At 43.6% G+C, this 21680-nt stretch overlaps 1 protein-coding gene across 1 annotated transcript in view; it reads right to left on the reverse strand.

Moving 5' to 3' along the window:
• UBE2H (ubiquitin conjugating enzyme E2 H) overlaps nt 1–21680 on the reverse strand; it is an 82175-nt gene that overhangs the window by 10650 nt on the left and 49845 nt on the right. The window contains exons 4-6 of the mRNA XM_032780932.2: nt 9394–9433; nt 7313–7365; nt 1695–1823 (exon numbers count right to left, since the gene is read on the reverse strand). Of these exons, the coding sequence (XP_032636823.1) occupies nt 1695–1823; nt 7313–7365; nt 9394–9433 (222 nt within the window). The remainder of the gene's footprint in view (nt 1–1694; nt 1824–7312; nt 7366–9393; nt 9434–21680) is intronic.

A 21680-nucleotide genomic window follows, 5' to 3' on the forward strand; every position in this document is an offset into this window, starting at 1 on the left:
GGGGTAGCGGTGGCAGGGCTACAGTGGTGATTTAAAGGGCCTGGGGCTCCCTGCAGCAACCGGAGCCCCGGACCCTTTAAAGCGCCGCTGGAGCCCCACTGCTACTGCACTATATGCAAACCCATGTTATATCAGGTTGCGTTATAGCGGGGTAGAGGTGTATTCAATAGAACCGGACCCAGGACAGATCCCTGCAGGACCCCACTCGATATGTCTTTCTAGCTTGATTGTGAGCCACTGATAACTACTCTTTGAGTATGGTTTTCCAACCAGTTGTAGACCCATCTTGTTCATCTAGGCTATATTTCTCTAGTTTCCTACTGCGAAGGTCATGTGGGACAGTATCAAAATCCTTGCTAAAGTTGAGATATATCACATCTATTATTTTCACCCTGTCCACAAAGCTTATCTCAAAGAAGGAGATCAGGTTTGACTGGTTTGGCAGGATTTGTTCTTGACGTTTGTCACCTTATTTTTTCCTAGGTGCTTACAAATTGATTGATTATTTACTCCATTATCTTTCCAGGTATTGAAGTTAAGTTGACTGATTTATAATTGCCTGGGTTGCCCTTATTCCACTTTTTATAGACAAGTACTCTGTTTGCCCTTTTCCAGTCCTCTGCCACCTCTTAAGATAGTTCCTTAAGTATTCTAGGATGTATTTCATCGGGTCCTGCCAATTTGAGGACACCTATCTTGTCTAAAGCAGCAGAGAATCCTGTGGCACCTTAAGGTGCCACAGGATTCTCTGCTGCTTTTACAGATCCAGACTAACACGGCTACCCCTCTGATACTATCTTGTCTAAGTAATTCTTAACTTGTTCTTTTCCTATTTGAACCTCAGATCCTTCTTCATTTACACTGATGCTCACTATGTTAGCAGTCCAATCATTGCTAACTTTTTTGGTGAAAACTGAAAGAAAAAAGTCATTTATTTCAGCCTTTGCTGCATTTTCTCTTGTTTCCTCCTTGTTGAGTAACAGGTCTTCTCTCTGTCTGTGTGGTTCATGGTTTATGCCAATCTCTAACTATTAGAGACCCAGATGAGACCTATATGGGATTAGATTATCCAACATCTTTCTACTGAAGGGATCCTATACCTCCTCTGAGGTATCTAGCACTGATCCAGCATGACAATTCCTACATTATTTTACAGGCAGCCAGACAGGCACATGTATGCACATGCGTGCTCCAACACACACAAAATGGGGTGAGCTAATGGCATGACTGGTGCACAGCCTTGAATATCCTTATTTTTTGTTTACTTTTAAATAAAATACCCCAGGGAAAAAACAGCTAGAAAAATTTCTGTGCTACTTTAGCTACAAAAATATTTCTAACGCCTCCAAACTTCTGAAGGTTGCTTTTAAACTTGGTGACCTTGGGAAACAGCCTTTAACTTAGTTCCTTTCTGTCTCTAACTTCTAATAGTTTGCCAAGACATTCCCCAAATCCAACCTAAGTAGAACCATTCCCAACACTGTATTCTACAGACCAGCTTTAAATTTAAAATGGTTCATCCACTCTTCCCAGAAGACTATCCTGCTCTAAAATTAAATAGATTTATTTTAGAGCAATAGTGGTCATCAGAGAAAAGGTATTTAAGATGTATAGTAAAGAGGATATGTTTCTCCCAAACAGCAATAGATCAAAGCAATACCATTAATTTTTCAACATTCCATTGACTCCCTTACCTTTAATTTTCTGTTTGTATTCTTCCGGTCGGTGGAGATACATGGCTGCAGCGTCACCATTTAGAGGATCTATGGGGTTAGGATAGGCCAGCAACTGGGGCAGGAACGACTCAAATATATTGGTAAGATCTGCAAGACAAATTAACACAATCACATTGCACATCCACATCTCAGACCCACAGATAACCTAGTTAAATGTCAGTGAGACTGCATATTGCCATAATCAGATATTAAGATGGTATAAAGCTCATGGAAGCTTAAATTCATACACGTTTTCCTATCCTATACTGCTCATATAGTTGAGAATTTGGGTGATAATGGAGCTTCCAATACTTTATGCCCAAAGTATTTTACATTTCTATAGCATCTTTGATCTGAAGCTCTCAATGCACTTTACAAACACAAATAACTTCTTCAGCATCGCTATGGAGATTTGTGAAACATTGTTCTTAAGCAAATGGAGGCAGAGGTTAAATGATATACCCAAGGTCATGCAGCAAGTATAGCAGGAATTAGACCCAGACCATTCTTTTATGCCTTAAACTTTGGACACTTTTCCCTCCCAGTTGCCCCACACCAAATTCCCCATGCTTCCTCTCACATTACTGTCTTTAAATAAGTTGGTTCCTAGACTTAAAAGTGACATCTCAGCATAATACAATTTCTACAGAGCTTTGACACTTGTGATAATAAAAAGAGCAACCCAACAAGTTCATTTTCCCATTTCAAAACAATTAACTGCACGCAAAGAGATCCACATTAATGCCTTACTGCCAGTTGGCATTTACCACTAATAATCCATGACAGGGAAACATGTTTCTGGTGCTGATGAGTAATTGTGAACACACGAAGCCATCCTCCACACCCCACCTCCAAACGAGGCATGTGCATCATATTTCAAAGATGCCAGTGTGAAGCAATGGGCTGTGCTATCCCTTTTTGGATGTTTCAGGCAGGTGTCAGAAGGGCTGTATGCGCCCACACAGATGAAAGAGTAAGCCCTCAGTGTGTGGTTAGGAGGGTGATTTTACAATGTTTAACTTCAGCGGTTAAAGACTAGCAGGTGCATGTAGATTTTGATTTTTTTTTTTTTTTTTTTTAAAATAAAAAGCAGGTTCATCCTTTCAAATACTCAATCCTTTTATTTTATTAGCATCCTCTTTTCATCTGGGTAGTACGCAGGCTCGCTTTGTCCTTCACCCCCTTTCTGGTGGCAAAGAAAACCTGATGGAGTAGCTACAGCACAAAGAACAACAAAAATGTCTCTTGCTGCTAATCAAAAGAGGGCTGAGGTTTTTTTTGGGGGGGGGGGGGAAGAGGGCAGGAAGAGACCCCACCCATAGTTTCTCAGCACATCAGATCCTGATGGAGACAGCACTAGGATCTGATCTGTATCTCTCAGGCCTTTATTAAATAGGTCAAGATTAAAAACTTATCCTGCACCTGGATCTTACCCTTATTGGTTTACATTGTAGGTCTACACTGCAAGTAACAACTCGCAGCTGGCCTGTGCCAGCTGACTTGGGCTCGTGGGGCTCAGGCTAAGAGGCTGTTTAGTTGTTGTGGAGACATTCAAGCTCAGGCTGGAGCCCAGGCTCTAGAATCCAGTGAGGTGGCAGGGTCCCAGAGGTTGAGCAGCTGGAGCCTGAACATCTACACCACAATTACACAGCTGGTGAGGCTAGTGGGGGGGCTCAGGCTGAGTTATCTGGCATAGGCCAGCTGTGTGTATCTCGCTGTAGTGTAAACATAACCTAGGAGAACTAGCACCATGTGAACTGCTAGCTCTCTGCAGACCTCCTGCAAGTGCTCCTACAGAACGCACAGTGGGAACCTCCGGCCTGGACATGGCCCTGAGGAAGAGACTACTCAATTATTGTCAAATCTTCCTTCCTGCATTAACACATCCTGCATATGTAGAAACTCCGGGGTATTGACTAGCTGAGTCACTTCAGTGTGAACGTGGCATAGCAGGGACGGAAATTAGGGTTTGCCTACACACAGGAGTTGCACAGTTTTAAGTAAGTGCAACACCATACCTTTAGTTAAACAAGGGGTCAGCAACCTTTCAGAAGTGGGGTGCCGAGTCTTCATTTATTCACCTCTAATCTAAGGGTTTGTGTGCCAGTAATACATTTTAATGTTTTTAGAAGGTCTCTTTCTATAAGTCTATAATATGTAACTAAACTATTGTTGAATGTAAAGTAAATAAGGTTTTTAAAATGTTTAAGAAGCTTCATTTAAAACTAAATTAAAATGCAGAGCCCCCCGGACCGATGGCCAGGACCCGGGCAGTGTGAGTGGTACTGAAAAATCAGCTCGCGTGCCCCCTTTGGCACACGTGCTATGGGTTGCCTGCTCTGAGTTAAACCAATGCAACTTTGTGCATAGACCAGCCCTTAGTTATTTGCAGCTAAGCTATACAAGAAAGTCTCTAAAATGCCAGGTTTTGTTTTTTTTTTTTTTTTAAAACATAAGATTTTCTATTGAACAGAAAAGCCACTGCCCTTTTCAAGGACAGGTAGATAGAGAAAGGAAGGCTACAAGAAACACTCTTAAGAAGCACACAAATGTCTCTGGGCCAAGTTTGCCAAGGCTGGTGCATTGAGATGCCAGCTGTCACCATCAGCTACTTGTGAGCTGAAGTACAACAGGTTCTCGAAGTGTAGTCCTACTCTCAAAAGGGATCAGAAAAATAGCGTGGCACAAGCGAAGACGAGACTGTTTTCCAATTGTATTGTAATTAGTTCCTTCTGCCTACTGTAGCACTTAAGCCATTATTAGTAACAGGTTAGTTTTTAAGCCTTGTCTACACTACTGAGGCAAGTCGACCTAAGTTACACTACTCCGGCTATGTGAATAATGTAGCTGGAGTCGACACTGCTTACGTGGATTTACTGAGATGTCTACACCGCACTGCGTTGACGGGAGATGCTCTCCCATCAACTTACCTTACTCTTCGCATTCCAGTAGAGTACCAGAGTCAACCAGAGAGCGCTCTGTGGTCGATTTAGCGGGTCTTCACTAGATCCACTAAATCGACCCCCGCTGCATTGATTGCAGCAGTGTGGATTCCCGGTAAGTGCAGACATGGCTTCAGTTTATGTGGACTTATTTTATAACCCAGCTGCCAGTTTCAACTCCTTCCATTGGGAAAACTAGAAATACTTAATGCTTCTCAGTTTACGATTAAATGGAAAGAGGAGTTTAGTTAGCGACAGAGCAACAAAGCCCAAATGAATGACAGCTCAAAATAGCCCCTTTTCCCTTTAAATGCCTGTCTTCTCCGGGTCTCTTTTTTCCAAGTACCAACTAAACCAATGCTTAATTTTTAGTATTGCTTGGACATGCACAGTATGTCTAAAATGAAGGCACTGTTGTGCTAAGAAGGGTTTGGTGCTTTACTAGTTAAATCAAAGGAATCTACTAAACTATGGTCTTAAATCTAGTGGATTTATTGGTAGCAATCATAAGTTTCCATCTAATTTCTATTGGGTCAGTTAGTCTGTACCATCTCTATGGATACAGGATTGGTTGTTTTAAAGGTCAAATGCATAACAAAATAGTTGTATTATTTTATATAGGAAGATTTTTTTCCAAGATTGCTTTCACCCTCCAAAATTAGATCCTTCTGTTTCTGCTGCAGAGAGAAATTTCTTGTGTTCCTGGAGTATACGGTTGTCTCTCTAAAAGTCAAGGTGACTGATGACATAACTGGAGGGGCAAAAAAAGGTAGGTCTAATGCAGACTACGACACCAGCAACACAATCAATGAACAAAAAGGAGTTCTCTTCAGTGTTCCAAAGCATCCTCCCGAATAAATAAGGAAGTTTGGAATAAGATGAATGGCATTAAACAAGTGCATTATTTGACAAGTTGTTGGTTGGTGTAGAACACCACTTACGTAGCACCCTTGTGATGGAACATACCAACAGTCCATCCTGATTTTGTCTATAACCTATACTAGTTATAGACTTTTGAAAGCTTTGAGATCACCTTTACACATCATAGAAGAGCAATAAGTACTGCAGTTGTTTTCCCTCTCTTTACAGTCCACAAAAATGACAAGACGACAGAAGCATTCTTAGGAAATCAATTACAGAAAGTGTTCATATGACATTTTGTTCGTAAATACTGCAGAAACCCTGCTGCAACAGTCCACAGTAGCATCTCTCAAAACAGGAAGCGATTTTTGCACAGCTTACAAACCAGTACCCAGACTGCCAGTGTACAACATCAGAATAGCAAACACAGGGAAGCAATTCTAATTTCTCAGTCAGACACGTCATCTGCAGCTGCTTTAAGACTGTTGAACAAAACTGCACGTTGCTCATTTAGTACTCTGGCTACTTATCCCACTGTTGGGTTCTCTCAGGTAAAGTCCACTGCTGAGAATGAACATTCCTGGTACGATCAGTGTAGAAGTAAAAGAAAACTCTCCTCACCTTATAAACTACCACTCGTCTTCCCTACATTCCTCAGCAAAAAAATACATGTAATAGAAAACCTGACCCCTAGCCGCAGCTGCAACATAACAGCATGAGTTTTTCATTGTGCAGTCCCAACATAAGTACTTTGGTATTTTTACTATAGGTATGTAGCAGGTCCAGTACTTGTACCACTGTTTCCATTGCATAATTTGTAAGAAAACTAAAGAGCAAACTGCTTTAAAGTAGCAATTTGATACTTTGGCAATAGGTTCAGAACATCAACAGTCGGGAAACTAGAAATAGATGAGAACTCTTCAAGGTGAAAAGTCAAAGGTAAAGCATTTATATTGTGTGCATACTGCTAACACTATACATCGAAGTGTGAATAGAGTGTCCATTTACTACAACCTGAGAAGTTTGATGCAGCCCGCCATGCAAGAGAATGAGCTATTAAATATCTGTTCTGTTTAACAGTTTCAGACTTACATAAGAATTATTCTTTTCCTGAGTCCTTGTCACTATAAATTGATCTCATTAGACCTCTAAAGCAAAACAGAATCATGTCTGGCCAGTAATTGGATCGGAGACCTCCCAGGAAAACAAGTTCTGGAGGAAGTGGTGTAGACAAATTAGTGGATGGTATCACTTCTCCTAAGTTGTTTTGAAACAATGCCTCAATTTGATGGTGAAGGGGAGTAAGTGTTTCTGATGCTACCTTCTAAAGAAAAATCGATCAAGGTCCCAACCAGAGTCAAAGAATTCTTTCACCCTTCCTGTCTAAATTTCTATTTGGCTTACTGCAGTCTGGTTACTTAAAAATTTCCCCCCTATTTTCATCTGGATACTGTAGCATTCTCACTTCCTATCCTGAAATGTTGCTGCGTTACTGTTGAGCAGTTGCCACATTCTACCTCAGAGATGGCTGCACTTTAGTGGTGGGCTGAGTGATTCCAGTACAATGTTTACAGAATCCTTCAGCAACTTTGGGATGAAAGGAGCTGCATAAGCAATACTTTCATATCAAGCTTTTGTTACTAAACTGAACTTGGTTCAGTAAAAAAAACCTACAATTTGGCTCACACTTTCCAAAATAGACTTTTGAGCACTTACCTCCAACAAGCTATATTAGGGTATTAAAACCAAATAAATGATGGAACATGTCACCACTCAGTGGATTGCCAAACTCACCATAGAGAGCTGTCCAAGTTTGATTAATTACATCTAGACATACAGTTCCTGACCTGAAACAGATGCAGAGAATGGAATTAAAACATGTACGAGTTAGCAAAATACTTGTAGGATTTAACAGTTTTAAACACCTCCCCCCCCCCCCCTTGCCAACTCCCCCATGCACGGACCCTATCCTCCCCCCTCCACTTGCACCACCACCTCTCCCCCCCCCCCCCCCCCGCACTCCTCACTACACCAAGCAGGGACCAATTATGTACACATTGGTTAGAGCAAAATATAGGGCAACCATAGTGACTAGGAGAGCTTCCATACTAGGTACAGAAACGAGATTTTTCCAAGCAAGGGATGAAGAGAAAGGGCACAGTAACTTGGAGCCAGTATTTACATGGGGGGATCTCACTTGTGAGACTAAGAAACTGGAAAGGAAGGAGGGGCTTCATTTAACACAGCAGTTCTCAACAGGGGGTCTGCGAACCCTTTTGGGGGGGGCTGCGGAGCCCCACGGCTAAAACCCAGAGCCTGAGCCCCAGCACTTCCCGCAGGGCTGAATTCTGGAGCCCCAGTGCTTCCCATGGGGCAGAAGCCCTGAGCCCACGGGCAGAGTTGTGGGGAGACATGAGGATGTTCTCCCCCACCCCAAACTACAGTGCAAGAGAAGGGCAGTCCTGAGGCAGCTCCAGCCCCCTCTCCACCTCCTTCTCTCCCCAACCCCCAGCCAGGTCGGAGGTGGGAAGCCACACAGCCAGGCAGTACAGTACAGCTGCTGCTCTGGCTGGTGCCATGGAGCAGGCCGCCACGGCGTTCCTCATCTCCTGATGCTGCTGCTGGGGGTTGAAGCTGCTCCTCAGCTCCCAGAACTGCTTTGCTCATGCAGCTGGTAAGAGCCGCCTGGGTGGGGGGACCCAGCTCCATGGCTGGCAAAGCCCTCGAAGGACAGGGAAGCCCTCCCAGCACACAGCCCTGAGCTACCCCCTTCCCTGCACCCTGAGCTACCCCCTCCCCACACACAGCCTCTAGCTACCCCTTTCCCAGAGTTATCCCTCTGCCTGCACACAGCCCCTAGCTAACCCTCTCTCTGCACCCTGAGCTACCCCCTTCCTGTCCGCACACAGCCCCTAGCTATCCCCCTCCCTGCACCCTGAGCTACCCCCTTGCCCACACAGCTCCTACCTATCCCTCTCCATGCACCCTGAGCTACCCCCCTGCACAGTCCCTAGCTACCTCTCTTCCTGCACCCTGAGCTGCCCCTCTGCCACACACAGCCCCTAGCCAACCCCTCTCCCTGCACTCTGAGATCTTTTCAAACTTTTTGAGCTGAGCCCCGCACCTTTGAGTTATAATTTTTAGTTGCCCCCCCCAACCCAAACAGGCTGGGTGGCCTGCTGAAGTGAGTTGGGGGTGGAGGAGCCGCTCCCCCCCTGGACCTCGCTGTGCAGAGCTGGCTCGAGCCCTCCTGGCCCCTGCCCCCCACAAACAGAAGTCAAACTACATCTGTGCCCAAGCCCCCTCCCAGCCCAGAGCCCCGAGTCCCCCTGCCCCTCCCTCAGCTGGGCCCTGAATTTTTTATTGCATGTTGAGGGGGGGGGGGGTCTCAAAGAAAAAGGCTGAGAACCCCTGATATCAACAGATATCTCAACAAACTGTCTATATGAAAGTGACCAGATTTTTAGGATTCCCTTTAAGAAGGGTTTTCCAGTATGTATTTTACATAATTTACGAACTAATGCTTACCGACAGAGGGGCTGGTGAGTCGAGCTCAAGTTAATGTCTTGAGAAGGTATCTTTGAAAAGAGGAACTAGCAACCCTGGTCCTTCTATGCCACAACATGTGTCTCATATGTACTTCATACAGCCTGAACTCTATCGGAAAAGTTACCTGTGCGGTACTTCTATGAAACACTATCCTCTCAGATCAAATTCTTACCCTGGACTGTTAGTGTTAGATTAGATGACAGCTTTATCCAGCCCTATTAGCACACTATGAGAAAGCTGCTTTGGCTTTCTTATGAAAGCAAAACAACAACTAGAATTAAATAGTACCACTAATCAGAAATACCATATACTAAGGATTTACTTACGCTTCGTCAATATTGGGATGGAAAATTTTATTCATGAATCCTGTAAAGAGAGACAGTGGTTAACAGCAGAAAGTAGCCACAAAAAATCAGCATGCTTGGTAAGCAGTTTACAGAAAAGAAGTGAGCCCTCATTTGAATAATTTCAATGGAAACCTTGGCTTAGCTATATATAGCTATGTGACCTTTCAAATATACAAGTCATATTTGACCCTAGGGTCTCTGCTGTTCACTTCAAGCTTACCAAAGCCCCTGTATATCGACAACTGTATTTCAAGGTTTTGCATCCAGTATTATCTTGAAAAATATTGCCCATCAGAACCATTAAGAACGTGATTTTTTTTTTTTTTTTTTTTCAGATAAAATGCTTTACAAAACTGTAGGATTTTTGGAACAAACAAAAAGATCTAAGCGTAACATTTGCTCTAGGATTAAACTCTCTTTCTAAAATGGTCCTTCCAACAAAGATCTGCTATAAACTTTCAATCTCAATATTAAGCAGCTTTTGTAAGCCATTTAGAAGCATCTGGTACAGCAGAAACATAGAGTTAACACTTGTTCTCTTGCTGTACTGCTACAGAATGTTGACAATTGATATCTCAGATCTTTAGAAAACACAGCAACAGAAATGTTTCAATTTCAAGACTAAGAAGTGTGGTCTGAACTAAAATTAGTTACTATTTTGATAATGCTTTTTGTTCTGACTTCTAGTTTACAGAAATGAAAAATTCTATGGTTTGACAGCAATAAGAATGTTACAATAAACTAACTTGCTTTGCACTTTAAGATTACATCTGCTAAACACCACCCAGGGAGACATTTTTCAGCAGTTGGCTAACTAATGTTAAATTAACCTCATTGTTTGTATTACTGTAGCACCTATGATCTCTAGTCATGGACTTGAACCCCATTATGCTAGGTGCTGTACAAATCCAGGCCAAAAAACCTGTCCCTCCCCCAAAGAGCTTCCAATATAAGTAAAAGAGAAGAGATGGATACAGACAGGGAAAGAAAATGAGAATATTGGTCAGCATGTTAGACACTGGTCTCCGCACACTAGCAACCCAGCTGGTGTCAAGTTTTTGTAGGTATCATGGAAAAGAAGTGCTGTAAGTAGAGTTTTGATGGTGAATAATGAGCTACTTTTGTGAATGTTCACAGGGAGTTCTTCCCGAGCACAGAGGGCAGCATGGGAGAAAACACAAAAATGACTGATTGCCCGCTTGTTAAGTTTTCAATGGAAGTGACATGCGTTGATCTTAGTCGGGAATCAACATCTCAATAGTGAATGAGATATAGGGTGGGGTTATGACATGACAGGGTTGCCAGGCGTCCAGTTTTGAACCAGAACACCCAGTAGAAAAGGCACCCTGGTGGCTCCAGTCAGCACTGCTGACCGGGTCATTAAAGAGTCCGGTTGGCCTCCTGTAATGGGGCAGGCATGGTGCCTGCTTGGCTCCACCCAGCTCCCAGGAAGCTGGCAGCATCTCCCTCTGGCTCCTAGGTATAGGGGCAGCCCCAGTGGCTCCATGAGCTGCCCTTGGCCCAAGTTCCGGCACTGCAGTTCCCATTGACCAGGAACTGCGGCCAATGGGAGCTGTGGGGGTGGCACCCACAGGCAGGGGCGGCACACGGAGCTGCCTGGCCATGCATCCTGCCGCCTAGGAACCAGAGGGAAATGTCATCAGCTTCCGGGAGCTGCTTGAGGTGAGCACCATCCAGAGCCCGCATCCCCCACCTCCTTTTGCACCCACACTCCTTCCTGGAGCTCGCACCCCAACCCCCTGCCCCAGCCCTGAGCCCCCTCCTTCACTCCAAATCTCTCATCCCCAGACCCACTCCAGAGCCTGCAGCCCAACAAGAGCCCTCTCCCCCTGGCCCAGCCCAGAGCACCCTCCTGCACCCAAACCCCTCATCTCTGGCCCCAGCCGGAGCCCTCGCCCCTTCTCGCACCCCAAACTCCTGGTGAAAATGAGCGAGTGAGCAAAGGTGGGGGAGAGCGAGCGACAGAGGGAGAGGGAATGAAGTGAGTGGGGGCAGGGCCTTGGGAAAGGGTGGGAGCAAGTGTGTTTGGTTTTCTGCAAATAGAAAGTTGGCAACCCTAACATGAAGGGCCTTGAAAGTGAAGGCATAGCTCTTGTTTGATGTGAGAAGGAGCAGCCAGTGGAGGGATGTGAAAAGAGGGATGACATGGTCAAAGTGACAGGCTAGGAAAATGATCTTTGCAGCAGCATTCTGGATAGATACAAGCCGGACAAGACTGCATTTCTCAAGGTCAGAGGGAATGTTGCAGTAATCCAGCTGTGAGATGAGAGTAAAGTGTAGATGGCACCTCGGATTCCCCACGCCCTGCAACAGAAGAGACTACTTTTTCTTATAAGCCTATACTCAGCATAGTATTCTTATTTTTGTTATAATATGTGCTGCATTAGGTGATGTATATTGTACACAGAGGAACACAACCTCTGCCCCCAAAAGCTCATTAGTCTAAGTGTTTCATATACTCTTCCCGCTGGTAACAGATGCAGAGTTAGGCTTCCATTTACAGACTAGATTTTGTAGTTTCTGCGATAAACGCCTACATTCTGTGGTGAAGGGACTTTAACAGATGCGTAACAAAGACTGTTGAGGGGATACAAGTGATCCCCTTAAAGATTCTTTTCCTTCTAGCTAAATTGATATTTATACATGCATCTACTAACTTGCCACTGAATAAGTTTAGTTCTTTATAAATCCCCATCAGGGCTGCTGTCACCTTCATATCATTTCTATCAAAAGCTTTTCAAGATCTTAACACAGCTGTTTTCCAGAGTTTAAAATACAGCCTTCTTCACTTTGTGCAACAACATAACCCTGGAAGCCAGAATACCTGAGGGAACACTGCTTGATAGTTAAGTAATCTGAACTTTCTGCAATAAGCATTGATTTGTCTCTTCTAGTTAATTTCCTAGTGACATGTATAAAAATAGGAAGAAGCTTTACCAAATAACTTTGATGGTTAAATCTTGGGCATAAGTTTTATTTTGACCCTTGAAGGAGGTTACATATCCTGTAATGATACAGTAGGTATCCAATAACATTTTTGCTGTTTCAATCAAGACTTCATCAGTTTTACATTCCTAATATTGCTCTGTAGTAAACATGGTGTTTGAGTTCAAAATTGTGCCGCTAGAATGTTATATTTGGCTATTCTACAGAAAACTGAAGAAATATTTTGATACCATCTCCAGCCAAAGGAGGAAGTGATCTCAATTTGTGAGTGATAGAATGGATCCCAGCTGGAGTTGACATACAGAATTAACTATTTCTTCTTCTTCTAACACAAGTATAATGTAATATTTACTTGACCTGCTCAAAACTCGCACACATGCAATGCAAGCCTAAAATGATGCCAAAATCATCCCAGACTGTTCCAGAGACACAAATATTACCTAACCACATGAAACTTCTCTGCAAACAGATATCCCTGTTCATCTAAAATATTCTTTGATTCTTTATATTTTAATGCCTCCACTTTAAGTAACTAGCGTCAGATATACAAACCTCTATTAAAAGCCTTTCCATATTTCACTTTGAGAAACTGAAGCAAGCCTGGAATGGATGTTCTTCCATCATCAAATATTCATATAGCAGTGGCATCTAGAGGACTGAACCAGATTGTGGGTCTCCTTGTGCTAGACACTAGACATATATAGTGACAGTCCTTGCCTTAAGGATCTTAAAATCTAAAAAAAAAAGACTAGACTTTTAACAGGTGGAAGGAACACACAAGGGTAGGTGGAAAGTATAAGGTAACAAAAACAGGATTCTGAAGCACAGACTAGTTATGGTGCTAGAATGATATTTCTCCATTTAGCTGCCTGTAACTCTCCCAGATTCAGAATTTGGCTCCCCTCTAATTCAGGTTAGGCTGTAGTATTCCATCCATTCCAAAAGGCACCCATATAGAATCACAGAAGATTAGGATTGGAAGGGACCTCAGAAGGTCACCTAGTCCAACCCCTTGCTCAAAGCAGGACCAATCCCCAGACAGATTTTTACCCCAGTTCCCTAAATGGCCCCCTCAAGGATTGAACTCACAACCCTGGGTTTAACAGGCCAATGCTCAAACCACTGAGATATCCCTCCCCGCCTATAATCTATATTTCCTTCACACTTCAGCCCTTTACTCCTCTTCTGACTAGTCAATTCCTGGCTCCACTATATATAGCTTTGCAGGCTGCTACTCACTCCTTAACAGAAGAGATCCCACATCCAAGAGTCTATCTGACATCTCTACCAAACTCACTCTGCTCATTATATCCCTAGATTGCCAGACTAACTCCAAAATTGTACAGGTGAAGAAGCAAGTTTTTCTATCTAAGCACCACCCACACTTGACATCTTGATCTCTATTCTCCCAGAACTTATTCATTTCTTCATTGCTTCTTGACTGGAAAATTGCCACTCCCTCCCTTATATGATGTCCTAAGGCTCAAGTTCTCCAGATTTCGAGTGTCTCATCTGCAAGAAGGAATACAAAATGCTCATTCCCCTTGCCCACATTCCTAATTAGCTTCCTAATCCACTTTGACATCTCATTCCAACTCTTCAAAATTCTCCACAGGACTTGTCCTCCATCTCAGACATCTTTTCCTCTAGGCCAAGCTGATCTGCATTCTAGGATACTTCCATCCCATGCCCTCCTCCTTTTGTCCTTGATTATGAATAGGCCCTTCAAGTCCCACACATTACTTGAAATTGTGCAGTCACTTAATCCTGCACTATTACAGGTAGAGATGTATTACCGTATGAGTTAGTATAATGAATGTCGTCTATATTTCCAAATAAAGACTAGGCATGGTTGAAATGACATATACATATATAAAAAGCTACAAAGAGTCCTGTGACACCTTAAAGACTAACAGATGTATTGGAGCATAAGATTTCAGTGAACTGGAAGCTACACGTCTTAAATATAAAGCTGTTTTCCAGTTGGCTAAGATCTTTGGCATGTTCTCCAGAACCATATTTTTAAATACAATACAGCAGGGGTAGGCACGTATGGGACGCGTGCCAAGGACAACACGAGCTGATTTTCCAGTGGCCTCCACTGCCCGTCCATGGCCACTAGCTGCGGGGCTCTGCTTTAGTTTACTTTAATAGCTTCGTAAACATTTTTAACCTTATTTCCTTTACTTACAACTGTTTAGGTATTCATTATAGAGCTTATAGAACAGACGACTTCTACTGCTAAATGTCTGGCACATGAAACCTTAAATTAGAGTGAATAAATGAAGACTCGGCACACCACTTCTGAAAAGCTGCTGACCCCTGGAGTAGAGATTTGGCCAGGAAGATGCCATTAGATATCTGAGTGAGAGAACAGTTTCACAGGAGAGGATCAAGGGTGGAGATGGAGGAACTGGAAGGCAATAGTTGTAGACTGTATTTGAGTCTGAAGGTGAAAGGAAGATGAGGTGTAAGTCAGAGAGGCAGATGGCGTCAAAGACTTTTGCTTTTTTAGGCTGGATGAGACCAGAATAGGCTTGTATTGTGATAGGAGGAAGCCAGATGAGAATTAGAAGGGGAGGGTAAGGTGCTCTCCCTTGATAACAGGCACATGTATGTACTGAGTGCCTAACATGCTCCTTGCAAAAAAGTCTTCTTGATACTTCCCTGAAAGCACTGAAACAGCCATTTCTTTGGCTGACAGAGCCTAACCATACATAAATTTATTCTTGCACAGACCTTTATATACACAACTGTGAGGCTGCCAGTCTTTTCTTGGCTTCACTAAACAAAATAAGTTAACAGATCTGTAAAATTTCAAGAACTGGACAGATTTCAGTGGGCTCCTGGCACCTCAGTGAAATTTCCTCTGAGATTTTGGCTCTCTGGGCAGATTGACAGTGAAGTGGCATCCTGATGTCTGAAATTTAGAAATAAGAGTCTAAACCTGTGAACTATTCTCAGAGTCACCTTATACTTTTGAACCTACAAAAGTTTGTCCTTCACTGAAGGAACCATAAGTGAACTTGTGTCTTACAGACTAAGCAGCTATAGTAAGAAGCTATCTTGATAGTCAAAATAAATTGAAGTTCACAAGGGATGACTCCTACAGAAACCAGTTAACCTCTCTGGTATAAGAAGCTACAGACTTCTGTATCTGAGGACAGACTCCCAAATTCTGTCATCTACTTCAGATGGCTTTTACGGACAGATCTGTGCATTCAGGGTAGTGGCTTCTCATTTTGTCAAAACCTTCACTAAAAACATGCACAATGGTACATACCATAGACCTCAGACACCTTGCAAAGATGGCCCTCTGAATGGAGTATTCACAGTAATGTGCCACAACGAATCACGGGACTGGAAGAGACCTTGAGAGTGCACTCATGGCAGGACTAAGTATTATATAGACCATACCTGAGAGGTGTTTGTCTAACCTGCTCTTAAAAAAACTCCAACGATGGAGATTCCACAACCTCCCTAGGCAGTTTATTGCAGTGCTTACCACCCTGACAGTTAGGAATTTTTTCCTACTGTCCAACCTAAACCTCCTTTGCTGCAATTTAAGCCCATTGCTTCTTGTCCTATCCTCAGAGGTTAAGAAAAACAAACAAACAATCTCTCTCCCTCCTCCTTGTAACAACCTTTCATGTACTTGAAAACGGTTATCATGTCCCCTCTGTCTTCTCTTTTCCAGACTAAACAAACCCAATTCTTTCAATCTTCCCTCATAGGTCATGTTTTCTAGACCTTTAATCATTTTTGTTGCTCTTCTCTGGATTCTCTTGTCCACATCCTTCCTAAAATGTGGTGCCCAGAACTGGACACAATATTCCAGTTAAGGCCTAATCAGTGCAGAATAGAGCGGAAGAATTACTTCTCGTGTCTTGCTTACAACATGCCTGCTAGTACATCCCAGAATGTTTGCTTTTTTTGCAACAGTGTTACACTATTGACTCATATTTAGCTTGTGGTCTGCTATGACCCCCTAGATCCCTTTCTGCAATACTCCTTCCTAGGTAGTCATTTCCCATTTTGTGTGTCCGCAACTGATTGTTCCTTCTTAAGTGGAGTACTTTGCATTTGTCCTTACCGAATTTCATCCTATTTACTTCAGACCATTTCTTCAGTTTGTCCAGATCATTTTGACTTTTAATCCTATCCTCTCCAAGCATTTGGAACCGCTCCCGGCTTGGTATCATTTGCCAACTTTATAAGTGTACTCTCTATGCCATTATCTAAATCATTGATAAAGATATTGAACAGAACTGGACTGAAAACTGATCCCTGCGGGACCTCTCTCATTACGTCCTTCCAGCATGACTGTGAACTACTGATAACTACTCTCTGGGAATAGTTTTCTAACCAGTTTTGCATCCGCCTTATAGTAGCTCCACCTAGGTTGCATTTCCCTAGTTTCTTTATGAGACGGTCATGTGAGACAGCATCAAAAAGCTTTACTAAAGTCAAGCTCTACCACGTCTACCGCTTCCTGCCTATCCATAAGGCTTGTTACCCTGTCAAAGAAAGCTATCAGGTTTGTTTGACATGATTTGTTCTTGACAAATCCATGCTGACTGTTACTTATCACCTTATTATCTTCTAGATGTTTGCAAACTGATTGCTTAATTATTTGCTCTATTATCTTTCCGGGTACTGAACTTAAGCTGACTGGTCTGTAATTCACTGGGTTGTCCTTATTTCCCCTTTTGTAGATTGGCACTATATTTGCCTCTTTCCAGTCTCCTGGAATCTCTCCCGTCTTCCATGACTTTTCAAAGATAAATCGCTAATGGCTCAGATATCTCCTCAGTCAGCTCCTTGAGTATTCTAGGATGCACTTCATCAGGCTCTGGTGACTTGAAGATATCTAATTTGGCTAAGTAATTTTTAACTTGTTCTTTCCCTATTTTAGGATCTTTTGATCCTACCTCATTTTCACTGGTATTCACTATGTTAGACGTCCAATCACCACCAACTTTCTTGATGAAAACCAAAAGAGTCATTAAGCACCTCCGCCATTTCCACATTTTCTATTATTGTTTCTCCGCCCTCACTGAGTAACAGGTCTACCCTGTCCTTGGTCTCTTCTTTTAAGACTGCTTTAAGCAGACATCAAGGATGGTTTCTGGAGATAGTGGTCAGCCAAGTAAGATGGGGCTATGAATAGCTCAAAGATAGGGTTCAAAGTACTGGCAGTGCTTGCCCACCATCACAAACTACCTTCTCTCAGATATACTTTTCCTTAGAGGCAGAGCAAGATTACCAAAATGACTAGTTGCTATCTCGAAAGGCAACTGTCCTGGCCCTACCTGATGAACTGGAGCCAAAAGCTCTTTCCATTGAAGGCATTTTTCATATTTTAATTGCTCTTTAGGTCATTCAAACTTTAGGGTATATCTACACTGGAAAGAAACACTGTGGTGCCAAGCCTCAGAACCCATGTCAACTGACCTAGGCTCGGGCTGTGCGGCTAAAAATAGCAGTTTAGATATTCCCACTCAGGCTGGAGCCGGACTTCAAGGCCCACCTCCCTCTTCAGGTCTCAGAGCCCAGGCTCCAGCCCAAGTGGGAACCTCTGCATTGCTATTTTTAGCCCCACAGTGTAAGCCCCACAAGCTAGAGTCAATTGACCCCAGGCTCTGAGACTCTGTATCCTGGGTTCATCGTTCCAGTGTAGACATGCCTTTGGAGTTTAACACCACAGATTGTTTGAGACAGACTGTCCTGCCTGCATCAGGGCCTCCTGTCCACCTCTTTAGGCAGAATGACTGCTTTGGTACTGGAAACATGGAAGTGCAGGAGGAAGAATCAATGGGAACATCAATTGGAAGCTGTCTCACTATCCCTTCCACCACTGCAACTGCACAAACTACCTGCAGTGCTAGCCTGTAGCAGCTGAGACATTCTTGCACCAGTTGCTACTTCCTCTCCATGTCAGGAATTGGCTGCAAACCGCCATCCATTGCCTCAAAGGGCAGTCCATTACTTATCTGTGCTCAAAGTACAGCCAGTTAGCCGGTATCGTTTGAGAGGTCCCATGAAGATTTTTTTTCTGATGCATAGTACAGCTCTCTAACAAGAGCAGGGAGAGGTAGCCTTGCTGACACAAACAAGACAAGAAAAGGGCACGAACACAGCAAGTTTCAACTTTCAGAGTTGTCTCTTCCCTCCTGACAAGGAAACAACCTTATGGGACTGAACTGCACCAGGATTAAGCAATACCACCTTTAAAAGGAGTTCAGACCATTTCAGTGGAACCTAGCAGAAGTGTAACCAGTTTATATCCACTTGTTTTTGGTTTCAACCTTATACCTCCCCCCGAAGTCCCCATGAGGGTATTCATCTCGTAAGTCAAGGCCAGATGGACTTTTTAACCTCGTGCCTGCCTGACCCATTATGGCAGCAGAGTCTCATCTCTCTTATGTAACGTGCCTCTGTTACTGCCACATGGACAGCGAAATACCGTAACCAGCTTCAGTATAAGCTGGCCATTCCTGACCCATTGTCTCAGCGCAGTAGTTAACATGCAAACCGCCACAAGGAAGCTGTGATTTTAGCATCCTGTTAGAGTGATGTAAAGGTTCAGTCAGACTACAGTACCACTCTGTGGTTGTGCTCTTGCCTCTGAACCGAGATGTACTGGGTTCAAACCATACAGTGGTTAAGCTTCCGGTGTGCTGGGACTGCTGCCTATCATGCTGACCAACACTGTATCATTGTTTCCTTGTATTCCCCCATCTGTTGTCTGCATCTTTCTGTTGTCTTGTCTGATACTCAGGAGTGCAAGCGCCTGGGGGTAGGGACCGTCTTCCTGTGCTGTGTTTGTACAGCACCCAGCACAACAGGGTGGTGGATGCTATCAGAATACAAATAATAATGGAGTTAGGCTCATATGAAATGCAGACACAAAGAGGGAGGGAGGAATACCAGTATTTATACCACCTTCCAGAAGAGCTCTCAAAAACTGTGTAGTGTGATCTAGAGGGGACCAAGCACAGGGCTAGAAGCCAAGACCTCAATTCTAATCCCTGCTCAGCACAGACTCTCTCTATGGACTCACGCAAGTCATTTTATCTGTATCAGTTTCCCTAGCTGTAAAGTGGGCATAACTACCCATCTCCTAGGGGATGGCAGATTACTACCTTGTGCACAGCTCTGCATTAGGTAACCTCTTCTCCTTGCCAGTAAAAGTTACGGATAAAGGTTTTTTGAGGAGTCTCATGTTAAGAGATTATTCAGCATCTTAACTGGAACTATCAGACAAATAGTGCTGTTTGCACTGCACCACCTCAGCACAGAGGCATTCATTATACAATGGCAGAGGTCCTGGAATCTGGTACTCCAGCTCTGGACCACAGAGCCTATTTTAGTACAGGATTTGGCTGTTTTGTTTACCTCTAAGCATTTGAAGCTAAGTGTGAAATGTGCTTTATAACACTAGATCACTAACAAAACAGCTTGGGACAGTTTACATTGCAAACATCACAAGTAACGTAAACTGTCCCACACCTATTTTTATTACAGTACTTTTCACATCTGTAGCATTTTTAATACAGTATCTTAGATACTTCTGCAACATTATACCTCGAAGCTCTGATGTATAAATAGATGGGGAAACTCAGCCAGAGAGGTTAAATGACTTGTCTTTTGTCACAGCAGAACAGTGGCAGACCTGAGATCTCAGGCCTCCTAGTCTTGAGTTAATCGTTAGATAATCCCTTTCCTAACGAGGAAGACACTATTCACCAATTTAACTAAAATCAAGGTTAAAGAGCAGATTCTAGAAAATCTAGCAGAACCTGCAGACCTGCCACAGTGGGAATTGTTCCAAGAGTCAATTCACTGTATTGCTTAGGTAAACTGTCACGTGACACACAGGCTTCAGTGACTGGCACAAGAGACATTGTGAACCTGTGCCAAGTCATGCTAAAAGCAGCTTCTACATTTTGTCAGCCTGTTTCCACCATTCCCTGACTCTGGCAGGGAAGCTGTATTAAGTATTCAGTATGTGTCAACAGAACAGAATGGAGGAGTGGATACATACTGCCTTCTGGTGTTTCATCCTTCCCTCTATATTTGGAGGAATAGGCATTTTCAAGTTTCTTATAGGTTAGAGTAAGAACTGGTATATACGTGCAAGAGCAATTCATAATGAACAAGGGTGATAAGTGACTCATGAAATTTTAAATAGCAAATTGTAAGGCAATCCAGCTAGGAGCTGGAAGTAAAAATAGAACTTGCAGTAAAAAATAAAAATTGAATACAGCCAAGGAGATATCTGGTGATCTTGTATAGTGTTGCCAAGTACTATTAAGTAGCTACCACGTTTCACATCAGAAGTGGCTGTACTGATCCCTATATAGCAGGTAGTTTACTTTGGGATAAAAGATGCTATATAAATGCAAGATACTGTGGCTAAATTAGACAAGCCACAGAACTGGAGGAGAAACAAGGACTTGATATATGAATATATGCAAGTTATTTTGAGATATAATTGTGGCCTTTTGGAATATTATGAGCACTTATAGCCAAAACACTGCAGAGAAAAAATAGCAATAAGAAACCAAAGTGATTCCAGCAATACACAGCAGCTTTTAGATGCCAAAACAGGAATTCAGGCTCCTAGGTTTCCATTTCTTCTTACAAGCCATTGGCAACATCACTTAACATCTGAGTAGGGCAGGAAATACTTGTCTTGGGTTTGTGTGTTTGTGGCATCCAGGACAGAGACCCATTAAATCAGGCCTGCACAACTTGTAAAGCAGCAAAGGCCACATTACTCCGAAGAAAACAGCTGAGGGCCGAAACCCCCTGGCTTCGCGGAAACACCACCCCCCATCCCAGCACCTCCCGGCCCCACGGAAACACCTCGCCCCAGCGGCGCCCAGCCCTGCAGAACCAAGCCCTCCTTCCCCAGTGCCGTCCCACCAAGACAGCTGTGGGCCAAAAAGGAAGGTTGGGGGTGGGGAGATGATACTTGATTTTAAATCAACCAGAGGCTCCCAGCTGAAGAGGTGGCTGGGAGCCCTCAGGGGCAAATTAAAGGGCCCAAGGGCTCCGGCGGCTGGGGGAACCCAGAGCTTTGTGGGGCTGGGGCAAAGATTTAAAGGGCCCAGAGCTCCTGCCGCTGAGGGGAGCCCGAGCCCTTTAAATCCAAGACCCAGCCCAGCAGCTGGAGCCGCAGTTGGGATTCAAAGGGCTCTGGACTGCCCGCACAGCGCCGTGTGTGCGGCATTTAGACTCCCCCGCAGGCCGCACAGTGAGCCTCCGTGGGCCGCATGTTGTGCAGGCCTGCA

This window comes from Chelonoidis abingdonii, chromosome 1 (genome assembly GCF_003597395.2).
Source record: "Chelonoidis abingdonii isolate Lonesome George chromosome 1, CheloAbing_2.0, whole genome shotgun sequence".
In the NCBI taxonomy this organism is placed as follows: Eukaryota; Metazoa; Chordata; order Testudines; family Testudinidae; genus Chelonoidis; species Chelonoidis abingdonii.